At 58.2% G+C, this 16,441-nt stretch overlaps 6 protein-coding genes across 6 annotated transcripts; all 6 read left to right on the forward strand.

The window, feature by feature from the left end:
* Positions 1–999: 999 nt before the first annotated feature.
* Positions 1,000–2,535, forward strand: LINJ_32_0570 (conserved hypothetical protein; the record flags this gene model as incomplete). Its single annotated transcript, XM_001467710.1, has 1 exon — positions 1,000–2,535. The coding sequence occupies one exon, from the start codon at positions 1,000–1,002 to the stop codon at positions 2,533–2,535; it is 1,536 nt and encodes a 511-aa protein (XP_001467747.1).
* Positions 2,536–5,534: 2,999 nt separating this feature from the next.
* Positions 5,535–5,876, forward strand: LINJ_32_0580 (conserved hypothetical protein; the record flags this gene model as incomplete). Its single annotated transcript, XM_001467709.1, has 1 exon — positions 5,535–5,876. The coding sequence occupies one exon, from the start codon at positions 5,535–5,537 to the stop codon at positions 5,874–5,876; it is 342 nt and encodes a 113-aa protein (XP_001467746.1).
* Positions 5,877–6,840: 964 nt separating this feature from the next.
* On the forward strand, positions 6,841–7,377 carry LINJ_32_0590 (conserved hypothetical protein; the record flags this gene model as incomplete). The annotated part of the gene is made up of 1 exon (XM_001467708.1): positions 6,841–7,377. The coding sequence occupies one exon, from the start codon at positions 6,841–6,843 to the stop codon at positions 7,375–7,377; it is 537 nt and encodes a 178-aa protein (XP_001467745.1).
* A 1,825-nt stretch (positions 7,378–9,202) lies between these two features.
* On the forward strand, positions 9,203–10,957 carry LINJ_32_0600 (putative ATP-dependent RNA helicase-like protein; the record flags this gene model as incomplete). The annotated part of the gene is made up of 1 exon (XM_001467707.1): positions 9,203–10,957. One exon carries the CDS (start codon positions 9,203–9,205, stop codon positions 10,955–10,957), a length of 1,755 nt encoding a protein of 584 aa, XP_001467744.1.
* Positions 10,958–11,993: 1,036 nt separating this feature from the next.
* On the forward strand, positions 11,994–13,757 carry LINJ_32_0610 (conserved hypothetical protein; the record flags this gene model as incomplete). Its single annotated transcript, XM_001467706.1, has 1 exon — positions 11,994–13,757. One exon carries the CDS (start codon positions 11,994–11,996, stop codon positions 13,755–13,757), a length of 1,764 nt encoding a protein of 587 aa, XP_001467743.1.
* A 1,070-nt stretch (positions 13,758–14,827) lies between these two features.
* On the forward strand, positions 14,828–15,778 carry LINJ_32_0620 (conserved hypothetical protein; the record flags this gene model as incomplete). Its single annotated transcript, XM_001467705.1, has 1 exon — positions 14,828–15,778. One exon carries the CDS (start codon positions 14,828–14,830, stop codon positions 15,776–15,778), a length of 951 nt encoding a protein of 316 aa, XP_001467742.1.
* Positions 15,779–16,441: the final 663 nt, after the last annotated feature.

Consider the following 16,441-nt stretch of genomic DNA (forward strand, 5'->3'; position numbering starts at 1 on the left):
GAGCCCGCTTTTATGGGGCGCGAAACCTGTGCTGTCTTTGGTGGCGCGAAACAGGCAGAAGACGTATAGCTACAGGGTGCTACTGTCGGTTCGTTGACGGCCTTGGTGTTTGTGTGTGTTCCTGTTGCCCCACATCTTTCTCGGTATGGGTTTGTGCTGGGGTAGTCTCTTTGCGGTTCGATTCTTTTTCACATCTTTCGCGCTAGTGGTGGAGACAGGCGAACTGCAAAACCAATAAAATCGAAGAGACATGCTGCCAGCCGCGCTGTAGCACATCGCGTTGAGCTGCGCCTTCTGTTGATGAGCTGGAGCGGCAAGGGAAGGGGAAAGGATGTTGGATGTGGTGCGTTCCTCCCTCCAGTCAGCACCAGAGTGCCTGAAGACAGCCTCCCACTCCTCTCTTTGTGATGAGAAGTGCAGTTCTGAGCGTCGCCTGTCGGTTGCACAGGAGACATAGCCCCGCATATTATTTGCCCATCCCCGTGCTCGCGTGTGCGCACTGGAAAGCCGAGGCAGGCTGGAATACTTCGCAGCGAATGACAGTTATTATTTCTCGTCGTGGCGGCAGTTGATAATGAATGACCGCTATTTTCGACACCTTCATATCTTTTCCATCTTTCTCATGATCTTCTTGCTTTCCCTTGCCTCTTCCTCTGTTCACGGCGTCGTGTTTTTTCGTGTTCAATGACCTCCCATTTAAACCGTTGCAGCACCACCGCACGTGCCGCTCTCCGTAAGCGGTAAATATCGGTGCTGTGGTGGCGCACCTGCCTCACAGCACGCATTCCCTTTCTCTCCCCTTCATTTCAGCGTGTTTCTAACCTCTTCTCATGCTTTGCCGCGCGCATTTCTTTTTCGTTCTTTGCAGCTAATCTATTTAGCGAATTCTGGTTGCCGTACGCACGTGCATTGGCCTGCCTAGCGTTCCATATTCAGAGTGTATCTCTTTTCTGTTTTTTTTTCCGCAGCTCCTCTTGCTCCCCTTGTTTCTCCTCGCAGATGACCATGATGCGGCGATGTAGAGGCTTCAAGCTCTGCACCGCCATCGGCCTCGCACTAATGGCGGTGCTGTTGATGAGTAGCGCGTCCGCCGCGGAAACCAGCTGCGGCTTCAGCACCCAGCGCTTGCAGTGCGGCGACTTTGCATGCGACAAGGAGGGGAAGATTTGTATTGCGTGCCGCGCGGACAACGACTGCTACCCTGGCGCGATGCGCTGCGACGCGACCTCGGGGAAGTGCAAGATGCGCAGCTTCACCTCCCTCTTCGGAGCGCGCACTATCCTTGCGATGCTGGGCGCTTTCGTTGTCTGCTCCATTGCAGTGCTCGCTGGCGTCGGTGGTGGCGGCATTCTGGTGCCCATGTTCTGCGGACTAATGGAGATCCCCATGCAGTCCGCTGTGGGGATGTCACAGTCCACCATTTGCGGACAGAGCACGCTCAACATGTACTTGATCATCCGGCAAAAGCACCCCGACTCTAGCTGGGATCGTCCGCTGATTAATTACCAGTATCTGAGCCTGCTTCTGCCACCCGGTCTCATCGGTACCTTAATTGGCGGAATTCTGAGTAAGCTCTGCCCTGATGTGCTGCGCCTCATCCTTCTTCTTGTGCTGCTCTCCGTTGTGCTCTACCGCAGCTGGGAGACGATGAAGAAGCAGTACCGGCAGGACACGGATCCGATGCATGTGACTGTGGAGGCGAACGACGCGAACGCAACGTCGCATCGGGAGAGCTACGACGGCAATGGCAAGAGCCAGAGCCGCGAGCTGACCGAGACGGCTGGCGGTGCCAAGAAGGGGTTGTGCGAGGACATCGCTGTTTTGCCGACGCCGGAGCAGAGTCCACCGCCTATCGAGCGCCCGCCGCAATCACAGTACCTGCAGCAGGAGCTCTCTATGAACATTGCCTGCTTCCTGGTGCTGCTTCTGTTCAACATTTTCCGGACGTACACAGTGTGCGGCGGCTTCCTGTATTGGCTGTGTGTGTTGGTTCCCGTGGCCTTTCTGAGCGTCGTGTTCTACTTCAACCGCGAGAAGCTGCGCAAGCTGACGGAGTCTGACCCGGCGCAGATGACGTTCACCTGGACTCAACGAAACTCGGTGACTTACCCGATGGTGGCGGTGCTTGCAGGTGGGTCAGCGGCCATGCTTGGCATCGGCGGTGGCCTTGTGCTGGGGTTTGTACTGAACGAGGTGGGTATAGTGCCTCAAGAAGCATCGGCGACGGGCGGTATGGCCACCTTCTTCATTGCCTTCTCGTCTGCGCTGCATCTCCTCATCACGGGTAGCCTTGTCGTCGACTTTAGCGTCGTCTTCTGCATTGTTGGGCTATGCAGCAGCGCCTTGGGCCAGCTAGTAATCATGAATTACATCAAGAGGCGCGGCCTGAGCTACCTCATCATCGGCTCTCTCGTCTTCGTTGTTGGTGGCTCGCTGGTTGCGCTCGGTGGCTATGGTATCTACAACGCCGTCATCTCCACCCAGGCAGGCGGCTCCGTGCTGGCGTTTGGCCGCTTCTGTGCGAGAGCGAAGTAGACAGCCAAGCGTACCGGAAAGAGCAGCCAGAACGCAAAAACAGGCAAACGCGTACGCGTTCACACTTCCCTTCACCCTTCCCCCCTTCCCCCCTCCCCCACACTTCGATGACCGTTCGCTTTGCTATCAGGGCGAGTATGCGCGCCTGTCTTTCGATGTCCTCCCTCTTTCCCTGCCTTGACTTGCCGAGGAGCTGCCCGTTCGTCTCCAGGTGTATGGTGGAGGGCCTCATCCTTGTGTGGATGCGCCACGTCCCTACCCTTTTATGTATTTCCGCCAAGTAGGGACGTGCTCAGGGCCGGAAGGATGGCAAGGGTGGGACGGACGGGGAGGTGGGGAACGCACGAAGGAAGAGAATCGTAGTGACTGCCGCGTGGCTTGTTTTTATCGCTCTTCTTCGTTTTTTTTTCTCGGATGCTCGCTCTTCTTCCTTCAGTCTTTTCGTTTTTTTTTTTTGGGGGGGGGGGAATGTTTCTGCTCATCCTGCCTGAAAGTGAGGCTCATTGCTGCGCCTCTCCTGAGGCCGCACAAGCGTGGTGATGATCCCGCGTCCTACCGCCCCTGGGACACCGACCGGCAATCTGTGCAAGTTACTCGTGCGAATGACCTCGCGATGACTGCGCGCCCATGTGGAAGACATGCTCCAGCCATGGAGGTCTGGCTTCCGTGCTCACCGCCCCACTGCCCACCCCCTGGAGACTCGCACCTTTACAGAGTACTGCAATGCCAGCCAGGTGCCAAGACAGGAGCAATGCCTGCGGACTCCACTTGCGCATTCGACTCGCTAGCTCGCAGCGCTATCATGGCACTCAAGTTCAACGCAGACCCAAGCCGTCCTCGCTCGGCCATGGAGGTCTCAGACGATTGTTTCGGCTGTGCTCGCTTCTGCAAGAGATCGACGGTGGCCAGCTTGTGCATGCGGAGTCCCACAAGGATCGGCCGTAGGCCCTCTTTTCTTCGTCAGTGCACTGGACTCGCTAAGTGGAGCTCAACAGGAGACCCGGACTGCACCACGCCTCCTTTACCGATGGCGTTGCCTGCCTCACGCCCTCCACAGGCATGGGTGCCACACGAGCCCGACTGAAGCCCGTCTTCTGATGTGGGCGGGGCACTGGACACTGAAGCATTCCGTGGTGATGAGCGCCCCCACTCAAAGCGCGGTGCGCACTCTTCGGCGCGCGACACCGCAATCAACTGCAACTCTCCACACTCACGCGGGGGGGGACGCCCTGCGCACTGGGCGTGGGAGGCGCACACGCCGGGCGGCAGCGCTGTCGCAGCACTTCGGCAGCTCTCGCACGGGTATGCAGCTATCGACCCTTGGTGACATGAACGGAACTGCCAGATGGAGACAGCGAGCCACCCGGGCAGCAGCGTTGCCCTGAGGCAGGCCCCGGCCCCGAAAACGCGCGCCCCGCGCGCACGCGCTGCGAATGGCCGCTGGCACGGTGTATCCCGCCCAAGCAAGGCATGGAGCGGTGAGCAGGGCGCGGGCGACGGTGGAGAGGGGCGCGCAGAGATGCACAGTGATGAGCCCCAAAGTGCATGTGTGGGGAACGTGCGGCATCTCCTGCATCGGACCTGGTGGGCTGATGTGGCGCAGATGCCGGAAGCATGAGGGGGCCACCCCGGGCTGCACCGTCGAGCCCCCGCAGACTCCGATGTGGAGAGTCGCCGCACCACATTGAGGAATGCCGCGGCCTGAGGGGACGGAGGGAGAGGCATGGCACACAGGCAGAGTGTGCGGGGCCTCCGAGGGCCCTCGCCTGCAGCTGGGCAACTGCCTCCCTGAGCTCATCCGGCACGCGCCTAGGCCCGCCCCTAATTACCCGCGCGCCAGACGCCAGGGTGTTCCGCCCCTCGAGCAGGACCCCGGAGGTGGCCTGCTTGGATCAAGGCATGCAGTCCAGCCGGGTCCGCCTGGCGCCGATCGCGCAGCACGTATCCGAGGAAGGACGAGAGGTGCACGCTAGAAGCATGGCCCAATGCAGCGGCAGGACGGCTCGTCCCAGACGAGCAGGGCTGAGCCATGGCGCAGCAGAGGTAGGAGAACTGCGATTGCGTGTGTGCGCATAGTTGTTGACTTGCTCGTGGCAGAATGACCACGTGGTCAAAAGTTAGGAACGATTGTTTCCGCTTTTGGCGCCGAGTAAGTCTCAAGTGGTGATCACAGTGGTAGAGCTTTCTGCAGGCAGTTTCGTGTTTTTTGGCTTGCTGGTGCAGTGGAGTTGGAAGAGGGCACTTCAGTCATTCATCATCTCACGAAGCGGACACACATAATCCTCTGCGTAGGTGGCGCGATGTAGTCTGTATCGGTTTTCTACCAAACTGCCTTGATTCTTAGTCATCGAAAGAGCACAATAGCAAGCTTCCGTGGAGATGTGCGGTGATGCCACGCCGTCGTGAACCTCTCCAAGCGCATGTGCTCTTGTGTCTGAGTGGCCGGTGTGTGTGGCGCTCCTGAAACGTGCGTCCGCCCGCGCTTCGTAGCGGAGGCGCACTTGCGGTAGGGAGTGGGTCTCATATTTTTTGCTGCCTGCTCACAAGAGCTCAGTCGCAGCACTGGGGATTATTGATGGCTCTTTGCTCATCTAGGCTGCGCGCCCCCATGTTTTGTCCCTCCTTCATTTCTTAGCTTCAGCCTTCTTTGCCGTTTTGTCGCATCTTTACTCGCCTATTCTCTGCTTCGCATTTTTTCGCCCTCCCGATTATGCTGCGACGCTCGATATTTCCGATGGAGAGACTCAGAACGGGACAAAAATATCGCGCAGAGAGTGTCAGCGCATACCGGGCGCTGCCGTCTTCTTTGTTGCGCATTCTTTGCGCCTGTTGACCCGCGATCGGGGGAGGGGTTGTCACGGTGCCTCATCGACTGATATCGTCCTCTGCTCAGTTGGCAACGGCCTTAGGGAAGAAAGTGAGCGCCGAAAGAGAAACGCCGCACGTACAAGTGTGCACACAAGCGACTCGCACTTCTCCTCCCGCTCCCATCCTCAAGGATGGGCGGAAAGACCGCATTTGATGATGTCTGCGCTAACGAGGCGAAGGCGTGGAGCATCTGCCTAGAGACCAACTTGGGCGGCAAAGATGTTCGCAAGAAGTGCAGCGTGCAGCAGCAGACGTTCGACACGTGCGTTTCGGCGTGGCGGGCCAAGGTTGGACAGGCCGTTCAGGTGAAGGGGGAGAACGAAGGGGATCCGCCTTTCCAGTGTGCTTCCATGTCCTGCCACATTGGAGAGTGCTTGCGCAAGTACAACTACGACTTTGATCGGTGCAAGCCGCACACCCAGTTCTTCAAGTACTGCGTCAAGAGCTTCTACGGCCAGGACTACATTTCGTAAAGCGCTAGTGGTGAATGTGGAAGCGACCGCGATGTGCGCTTCCGTGAGTAGTCCACGAAGGACTTGCCTTCCCTTTTAGAGACTCTCCTTTCTCCACTTTCTGCCGTGACAAGTCCACGCTCCTTGTCGGCTGTATGTTGTTTTTCTTGCTGCTTAGCGTGGCTCATTTTCAAGAGACGGAAAGAGCCGTTCCCAGTGGTGCTTTCCCCAGGCGCTTTTCGTGTGCCTCTTACAGTGCGTTTGGTTGGGTTTACCGCTTTACAACAACAATATAAGCGTGCCAAATGACGACGACGCGGAGTTCACGTGGCGAGGCCCAGAGCGATGCGATCGATGATGGCACTTGATGCACCACACAAGCTCACGGCCAGCCTGAGGGCAGTTCTTTCGCTGTCTTCTAGCGAACAGGGCTGCTTGAACGTACACGTACATGACGGGCGATCTTCTTCGTTTCTGTCTTCGCCTTTTCTCTCTCGCTCATGTGTGGATCCGCTCCACTCGACATACACAGCTCGGCTCTCTCTCTTTCTCACCACTGCCTTTGGACAAGAAAAACGATTGCGTCTCGGCTTGGCTCTGCTCTTCTCCTGTCGAGCACGGGCCTGTGCGCGCGTGTGATTTCTGGGGTGTTGCCGTGCCGTCTACCAAGGACGTTGGCGAAGCACTCCCTTGATGTACTGGACCTCGCCTGCTTCTCGGCTGACGTTTTTTTGTGTTCGTTGCTATCCCTCCGCGTCTCGTGTCGCTCATTGAGCCAGCGCGGGTAAGGAGGTGTGAGTCTCTCTCTTCCCTTCGCCACACACGCCGACCACATCGCCGACTGCCTCTCGTTGCCCGTATCGCCGCTCTGTCTGTCTCTGTGTTTCCCGCCACTCTGTTGTCATCCACCCTTCCCCCACCGAGCTCGCTGTGCGCGTGCGTGTGTGTGTCCCTTCTTCTTTCTGTTCCGTTGACGTTAGGCCTGATGGGCTTTCATGAAAGCGCTGGCGCGCCGTCGCAAAACGGAGAGAGCTCGTTGTTTCCCTGCCCGCAAGGCGAGCTGCCGTCGCCGTTTGGCTGCATACCGCCTTCGGCGGAGGACACCGTCTTCATAAACACGAACAAGTTGGTCTGGGTGAACTCCGGTGCGCAGCTCATCATCATCCTCGTTGGCGTGATCGAATTCCTCTTAGGTACCTTGTACTTCTTCATTAGACGGCGGCGCACCGAGGAAAGGCTGGAACGCTCTCGTGCCGCTCGGCAGTCTTTGCGCGTGAACGAGGACGGGAACGTGGCTGACCCCCCCAAGAAGCACCTCTTCTCCCGCAGCCCAACGCTGCATCGTCCACTAAAACCCGTGTCGGAGCTGAACGGGAGGTGCTGTGGCTGCGCGAGAATCGCTGACACGGTGCTGCTGCCTTGCAAGCACGCCGTGTGCTGCTACTCGTGCTCCGACCACGCCACCTACTGCCCTTTCTGCAAAGAGGCCTGCACAGACCGCCAGCGACTCTTTGCGGTGTAGGCAACACGTGAGATAATGCGAAGGGGAGACAGAGGCAGAGAACATTCGCAGGGACTCCACTAGCATAACAGCGACAGAGCGAAGTCGTGAAAAACAAGCGCGCACATCATACACACCAGCTGGCCAGCACGGCCGTGTATCTTGCGCTTATCCACGGGAGAGACTGAGCTCACGTCAAGCGACTAAAGGATCGATTCGCTGCGGCATTCGGTGCTGTTCTCTGACCTTTTCTTTCAGCTTGCGAAGGTAGGGCCATACAGAGGCTGATTGTCATGCGTACGGCTGGAAGTTCGGTGATGGGACCTGACAACAGATGGTCCCACGTTTTGTCGCGCGTAAAACACGGCGACATGAAAGCTCGTGTGAAAGGGATGCCCACAAACTCACGAAGAGAAGTAGCCAGCACAAGAAGGGCGAGGGCGCTGGAACTGGGCGTGACTCCCCTTTCTCTCATTAGTGATCCTGCACGGTGACGAAGACACCGTGTCGCTGCTCATCTGAATTCCTCCTTGCTTTGTCTTCTTTACGTTCACGCTCTGTGGGCTGCTGCCGTGTTGCGGCGGCGGCTGCGCACCGACGGCGGCTGATCCAGCGGGCAACAAAGCGAAGCGCGAAGGGGGGGGATAGGGTTGCGTGTGCCCAAGTTTGACGCTTCTTGAAATTTACTGTTTCCAGATGGGCATGTGGTGCGCGTGGCAGATACGGAGTAGGGGACAAGGCAGGCGCCATCGTATGCTAATTCGTTTCGTTTGTCTGTCTCTCTCTCTATCCCGTGTGTTGTTGTCTTCTTCGATTGCGTTTTTCAGCTCAGGCTCGCTAACGGTAGCCTGGCCCTCGTTCGTACTTCATCCTCTGCTTTGTGCTTTCGTACATGTAGGTGCTTGTTTTTGTGTTGACATGTGTGACGGTGTCCCCCTCCCTCCCTCTCTCTTTTGGCGTATGTCTCCCTTTCCTTCGATCGGCTCATGCTGCTTCTGTCGCCTGTTTTCTTTCTGTGCCCGACGTATACGCATGCTTTACTCGTATATGTGTGAGTGTGTGCTGTACGCTCTTCCTTTTTTATTCCCCTTTTGCCCCCTAAAAGGTGATAGAAGCGCACTCGGCCAACGTGAGGATCGAAGGCTACAGCGTCTCGCCATCAGCGCTCTCTTGTGCAGCCGTGTGGGGGTAGACTGCTACGGCGCAGCGGTATCGACTTCATCGCCTCTCATTCTCTACTAGACTAAGCGGACTGCGGGTGAGGTAGAGCGCTGGCACATGTGCACTAATGAGACACACGTGCGGCTCCTCTGCCCTGCCTTTCTCCCAATTTTCATCCTCTCTCGTTTTTTTTTCTGACACTGAGAGGTGGAAAGTGGACGGGATGGCGCAGCGGGGCAACTTCTCGGTCTCTGCCGTTGCTGTCGACTATGCTGCGTCTGACCGTCGCCTGCATTTCTCCCTCTCCCGGGGCAACCCCCCTTCTGCGTTCCTCTCTCTTCTCCATCTCCCGCTGCCTCTTCACTGTTTCACCATTTCTCCTTTGACGTTCTCACACGGCGCATATGTGCACCCACACGGAATATCGTGCATGGGTGCCCCCCTCTCTGTCTCTCTCGATTTCTTTTTCGTCTGCTTTGGGTTACGCCGTGGGATACACATATTTGGTACTCGACCGGACTTCTGCCCCCCCCCCTCCCCACCTTCCACCTCTCCACGTGCATCCAGGTAGTGTGTAGCACGTGCACCCACACCTGTACCTTCAGCTCATCTCTCCTCCTATCCTTGCTCCCACGTACATCCGTACTTACGCCATCTCGCAAGTGCACATTTGTGCTTTGCCAGGATGGATGCCTTCCGGTCGTTGACGATCGGCACCAAATTCAGCGCTGCCCGAAACGGGGAGGCGGCGAAGTTGTTTCGCAACGCGGGCAAGGACAAGGGCAGCCGCGGATTTCCTGACGCTATCGGCGCTGATGGAGCAGTTGCCCTTGAGAACGCATCGGACATGGGCAGCAGCAGCCTGTCAGTGCCGCCTCCCAGTGCGACGCTGAACCTTTTTGGACGCCCCACAAGGAGTCAAGCTGACGCAAATGCGCACCTCGGTATTTCAGGCGGCTCGGACGCTGTCGCTGCCGCCAACACCGCCTCCGACGACAAGGCGCTAAAGGCAATAACCTTCAAGAAGAAGCGCAACATCTGGCGCCGCAACGATCTGCAGGTGACGGGCACGGACTTGCCGGCACCGATCGAGCACTTCTCCGACCTCGTGCGCCCACCGCTAAGCGTGCCGCGCAATGTAGTGAACAACCTCTTCGTCCGTCAGCACAAAGTGCCCACCCCAATCCAGATGCAAGCGATCTCATCCCTCATCCACCACCGCGACGTGCTTGCCTGCGCACCGACCGGCTCCGGCAAGACGATTGCGTTTCTCGTCCCTCTTTTTGCGCTGCTCAAGGCACCGGATGCGTCCTGCGGTGTGCGTGCCCTCATTGTGACACCCACCGCCGAGCTTGCCCAGCAGATCGAGCGCGAGGCATTCTTCTTGATGAAGGGTCAGCGATGGAAATTTGTGCAGCACGGCCAGACGACCAAGAACAAGGACATTTTCATTGCCACGCCCGGCCGTATTGTGTCGCTGCTCGAGCAGAAGCTGCTAGACTTGAGCAACGTGCAGTATCTCGTGTTCGACGAGGGCGATCGCTTGTGGGACAGCAGGACGGACTTCTTGACTGTGATTGACAGGATTCTCACTGCATGTACGCGCACCGACAAGGTCGTCAGCCTGTTTACGGCCACGCTGAGCGAGAAGGTCGAGGCAGCTGCCCGCTCCGTCATGGGCGCCGACCCAGTGCGCATAATTGTCCATGGCCGACGCTCTGCGAACACGCACGTGAAACAGCGATTGATCTTCTGCGGCAATGAGCTCGGCAAAGTCGTAGCGATGCGCAACCTTGTGCGGGAGGGCATCACGCCGCCGGTGCTCGTGTTCGTGCAGAGCGTGGAGCGGTCCAAGGAGCTGTACGAGGAGATTCGGGCAGAAGGCCTGCACATGGCTATCATGCATGCCAAGATGACCGTGGAGCAGCGTGAGGAGACGGTGCTGCAGTTCCGTCTCGGCAAAATCTGGGTCCTTGTGACGACGGAGCTGCTTGCGCGCGGTATCGACTTCAAGAACGTGGGCACAGTCATCAACTTCGATTTTCCAGCAACTGTCGACTCGTATATCCACCGCGTGGGTCGCACGGGCCGCGCCGGAAAGGAGGGAACGGCGATTACGTTTTTTACGGAGGACGACAAGGAGCGACTTCCCCCGATCGCGAAGGTGATGCAGGACTCTGGGAACGCCGTGGAGGATTGGATACTGGGCATCAAGGTGGATCGCAGCACCCGCCGCCGTCTTGAGCGCACAACACCGCAGCGCACCATTGTCAGCACGCGGAAGCGCATGCTGGTGGCCCAGCAGCGTATGCAGCGTCAGTACCGCCGTCTGGAGGCGGAGGAGAACGAGAAGAAGGCAGCGAGGAAAGCCTCCAAGAGGCGCAAGGGCCGCGGGGACTGCGAACGCAACGACGGCGATGACAGCATGGATGATGAGTAGCAACCCGTGCACATGCGCATGCGCTTGTGTGTGTGCGCCAGTGTACAGCTGCGGCAGTACTCTTTCACTCAGTCAGCTGAACACGCTCTCCTCGTCCCATCCACGCCACCGTTCGACTAGGGACATCAACCAAACAACGTTTAAACCGCAAGGGTGGGGGTGGACCACCGCGAGGGTACCGCGGTCGCTTCGTAGCCCCGCGTGCTTCGGCTCCTCTTCCCTTGCGGCCCATGCCAGCCGCCGGTAACACAGATTTTGTGTAACATAACACTACAAGAACTAGAACTTGCACGGGAGTGACTGACGCGGCAGACGAGACACGTGAGACACTTGACGTCGTCGAGCCCGCAGAGGACAGCATCGCGCCTCTCTTCAAGCAAGGCCTCTTTTCCTGAGAGCAAGGGGCAACCGGAGAGCAGATTCACCGTTTCTCGATGGCCTCTTCGTCCTTTGAAACCGCAGAGGATGCCCTGTCCTTCCGATTAATACGTGCGCGGATGAAGGTCGTGGACCCTCTTTTCTCTTGCCCCCCATCCCCTCGCTTGCCAATGTCCTTTACGGCATCGGCACAAATCTGTTTTCGTTCGCTCTCTCACCACGCACGTTTCGTGCATGTGGCGGTGAAGCGCTAAATGAATGCCGATGGAGATGTGCGCCGGCTCCTCTTGTCACGCCTTCACCGCCTTCACCGCTGAACCCTCCTTCCCTCTCCCTTTCTCCGTGATTTCTACTTCTGCCGCGCGCACGTGCGCTGAGCCGAACGCCTACCCTCCCCTTCTCTTCCTCGTTGAAGGGTGAACTGGTGCGCCGGTGTGCCTGATACGTGAGTGTCTGCGTGTGCGCGTGTCAGTGGTGATCTACGTTGCGGCTGGAAGCGTGTTGGTAGTTTGAGCTGCCTACGCTCACAAACACGCACCTTCCCCCAGTGAGAGAGGCGATGCTGTTGGCGCTGTCTGCACGTTGTTTCGCTGCTCACAGCTGACTCCTGCCCCTTTTTGTTTGCCTTTTCGACTTCTTTTTTCCCAAAGGCCTTCTAATGCCGGAGGTGTCGGACGTGTGGCTGTTGGGGGTGGTGCTCACCGGTGAGACCACATTCTGGCTGTGCGAGCCAACCCATCTGAAACCGTTAGCAGAGGACTGGAAGGCGATCAACTGCCGATGGCTGTATCCTGTCTTGGAGAACTTGAGCGATTTTGCCGACGTGAGCGGCTTTGAGAGCACGGACGCCGTGTACGAGGTGGACTGGGTAGGGACATCGAGAGTGCTGCGGCCCGCCACCCTGGCGTGGAACGTGCGAGGAAAGCGGCGGAAAGTCGGCGACACCACATATGTCTTCGTCCCTGCAGAGGAAATTAAGCAGCTCGACGAGGCGTTTAAGCGGTTCGTGAAGCTGGAGGCAACGATGAAGCCGCCACCGCCGCGCTGCGTCACGTCCTCGCCGTCTGCTGCTGAAACGCCGGGGCCTGCAGAGGCGAAAACGATGCTGACTCTTCACGCCTCGCCGTCTGCACCGGTTCACCAGGAGGAGGATGGTAAGGATGGAAAGCCGCTGGTAACCGCAGCTTCACTCCTAAGCACGCAGTCGTCGGCACCCACTGCAGGTGAGGTTCCGCAGGAGACCGTGACAAAGGCGGAGGACGAGAGGAGCGCGTCGCGCCCCGCAGACATCGACGGGAGCATCGCCTCCTCATCTGCACCGCACTCCAGAGCCCCGCATCGCCGCGGCGTCACAAGCCTGTCGTCATTTCCTTCTCACAAGCGACAGACGCCGCACCGCGGCACTACTATCTACCAGGCTCCGGTGCACCGAAAGCCCACCGGCGAACACTGCAGCAGCGAAGCCTTTGGATGGACCGAGATGTATCTTGTGCATCGCGGTAGTGTCGACTACCTCTGTCCGAAGGCAACGGGCAACATATTCGGCTTCCGACTGGACCGTGTGATGCACGATGGGTTCCCGGTTTTTTTGCTGTTCTCTAGCTCCCATAACAACAGTGAGGTCATCGACCCCAGTGCACGCGGCGTGCCGGTGTTTGAAAAAGCGCAGCTGAACGGCGAGGCAGGCGAGGGGGCGGTGCGCAGCTCAGTGCTTGTGGTGACGCGCCTCAGCTCGAAGAAGCACCAGCCTTACTACCGCACCGACACCGGTCGCACCACCGCAGGAAGTCGCCGCCGCCGACGACGCGGCGAAGACGATAGCACCACCACCGAGGAGGACGAGGACGTCGACGACTTATTCGACGACGATGACGACGACGACGACTCAGAATCTGAAGAGGTCTATGGGGAAGAGCATCGAGTTGGAACACAGGGATCGCGCCGGCGCGCTGGGGATGAGGCAGCAACTACAGCAACACCTACAGCTGGCACCGCTGCTCCCGCAGTTGCCAAGAAGCCAAAGACAGAGGCCAAGGACCCCGCAGGCGAGAGTGCGGTGGCGGCATCGGCGTCGCGTAGGAAGGAGAAGAGGAAGGCTGATGCCGCTGCTAATAAGCCGCTTCAAGCAGTGAGCGTGAATTTCTGGGCGGACCCACAGTACGCGGCCCCTGCACCCGAGCAACTGGCCCGAGAGTTCCCGTTCAAGTCGGAGGGCTCTGACACGCCGCAAACGGTCGTGTTTAGCAACGGCATCTGTGTCACCTACACGGCATCTACCGCGGCGAAGCACGCGCCACAGGAGAAGAAGCGAAAGACGGCCAAGCACGGCGGCGCGGCCGCCTCATCAGAGGACATGGACTTGAGCATGCTCAACGAGCACATCTTGAACGCATTTGCGCAGGTGAGGAAGGACTGCGTGTAGGTGTGTGTATAGGGAGGTGTGATGGAGAGGGAGGACACAGCCGCATGGGTTTGCGAGTCTCTACCTGTGAGTATTTATTTTCCTCTGTGCGTGTTTCCGTCCTCCTCTCATCTCCTTACTTCACCATCAAAGGGAAGGTGCCCTGCCACTTCACTGCGGGTGTTCTGTGCCGCTGCTATGGCCCGTTTGACTTGGTATATGCGTGTGCATGTGCACTTGTGTGTGTGTAGCTGCCTCGTGCCTGTGATGGCATGAGCTACAGCGACGTGTACATGTATCGAGCGCTGAAGGATGCGGAACAGTGCTCCATAGAGAGAAGAAGCACATCAACAGCTAGAACAGCGGCGAATGCACATCAAGTCACAGCATAGAATTGTGCCGCCGGCTTCGCTTGTACACGAGGACGGGGCGGATGGGGTGGCAGCATGAGGAGTCACCTGCATGTGCATGTGTGTGTGTGGGTAGGCGGGGGGTGAGAGGTGGTCAATCATGTGTCTCTCTCTCGTTGAGAAGAAAAAGAGATGGGCTGTGGCGACTCTTCTGCCCTTTTCAAGCTGCAGCCGGGTAGCGCAAAGCCCAGCGCCAATTCTGTGCCGTCTACGTGCCGACCCTCGGAGAACCGTCTTGGGCCGTCCATCCCTTTATCAAGGTGTGGAGAGCTGGAGCGTAGGTGGCGCACTGCACTTACGCACTCGTATGGACGAGTGTGGGGTGGTTATTCGTACCCCTCTCCCCCTCCCACACGTACACACATGCACACGTCCAATGCTCCGCGTGCCCCGTCGCCGTCGCCGCACCCTCCAACACTTCCTACTTGTTAACTTGTCTTACACAACTGCCATAAAACAAAATAAAACACGGTATCGTCGCATTCAACCCGTTCTCTCTCCATCTCTTTACCCTCATCACGGGGCAGGAACTGAGCGAGCGTCTTGACTCGCTTCTGCATCGTCGAGCCGCGCACGAGCACACCTATATCGACTTGTAGCTCCTCTCTCATCCGTCTCCGTTTCGACCGGTTTCACTGCCGAGGGGGAGGGGTAGAACTTCGTGCCCTGCGTCACCGTCGGATGCATCGCTTTCGCAGGTTTGCCCCGGTGCACGCATGGACAGCAGTGCGCTGCGTCTTTCAGAGTAAGGAGTTTCTGGCGGCGTCCAAGGAGCTGCCCACGACCCCGGAGGGGCGCAACCCATACGATGTCCTCGAAGTCACTGTCACCCGCGCTACGACACTTGACGAGGTGTCAAAGCAGTTCCGCAGCCTTGTCGTCAAGTACCACCCCGACAAGCCAGGCGGCTCCACCGAGAAGATGGCCGAGGTGAACTTGGCCTACAAGATTGTCAAGGAGAACCATGATGCGATGCTGCGCCGGATGAAGGAGGCAGAGTCAACGATCAAGGCGAACGAAGCATACCGTCAGCACAAGCACGCGCGCGCCAGCCGTGACGAGGATCTTGGTCGCTCCGGCGGGCTTAACCGCCGCAATTCGCGCGCCACGCGAGAAGCGGCCGAGCCCACGGGCTTGCGTCGCACCCGCTCACTGAAAGAGATCGAGGCTCAGTGGGCCAAGTACAAAGAGGACACCGAAGCAGCGGTAAGGAGCATGTGCAACCGCTACGAGCTGGCCATTCAGCAGGGAAAGTTCTTTCGCAAGTCGGCGACGTTGAACGAGATCACGGTACGCGAACGATGGCTGCGCAAGTCGTTTGCGAAGGGTGTCTGGGAGGATGTACATGAGCTTCGTGGGGAGTTGCTTCGTCGAGGTACCCGCAGCGCTCAGCAATCCGAGCTAGCAGAGGAAATGGTCAGCTTTGCCTCCACGACGCAGCGGAAGCTGAATGAGAATTTTCAGCGACTGACACAAGAGAGTGTGCAGTTGCAGTCCCGCATGTTAGTCGAGCGCGTCTTCTTCATGGTGTGCTCGGTAATCTTGCTGGTGAAGGTGTGGAGGTGGTTTGTTGGCTTTACCTTCAACAACACGCTCACCGTGAAGCTCAAGCGTGGTTTCCTCTCACAGTAACAGCGTTGCGTTGCGCGCCTCTGTGCGACGCATCGTGGCAGTCTTCCTCTTGTTTTCTTCGACGCGCGTGTAAGGGGGAGGGGGTGCAACAATCGAGGTGTAGCTGTTCTTCGTGTGCCCGGACTGGTTGGCGCAGATTCCTTCTGTTTTCCTTTCTGCGTTTGCATCCGCTGTTTCTTGATTTGCGGCAAGCGTGCGTGTGAGGGGGGTTTGTGTGTCGCCGCCTCCACTGTCACATGATTACTAAAACCCCCATAGCTGTTCGGCCTTTGTGCCTGTACTAGCTGGCATGCGAAGACACGTACACGCCCGTGCGAGGTGTGCGTGTGTGCGTGTGCGGTACCCTACGAATACCTGGGTGCAAAACTCATGGAAAGTTGACATGTGAAGGGCGCGGGGTGGCGTGAGGGATGGGGCGAAGAGAAGAGAATGTGGTGAGACTCCTCAGCGTCGTCGTTGCTTGGTCTGCGTGGACGCACGAAGACTGCTTGGGTGAGTCGCTTGCTTATCTCTGTCTCTCTCCTTCCATTTGTGTCCTCGTTTTAATCTCGCTGGGCTCCCTCGTTGCAGGGAGGGCCGTGGAAACTCGTGATTCTCGCCGGTTTAACTGAGCTGATGCAGCTGTGCTTTGGCGCGGTGATTCGCGCATTTCTCCAAGCGACC

The sequence above is a fragment of the Leishmania infantum genome, chromosome 32 (assembly GCF_000002875.2).
Source record: "Leishmania infantum JPCM5 genome chromosome 32".
NCBI lineage: Eukaryota > Euglenozoa > Kinetoplastea > Trypanosomatida > Trypanosomatidae > Leishmania > Leishmania infantum.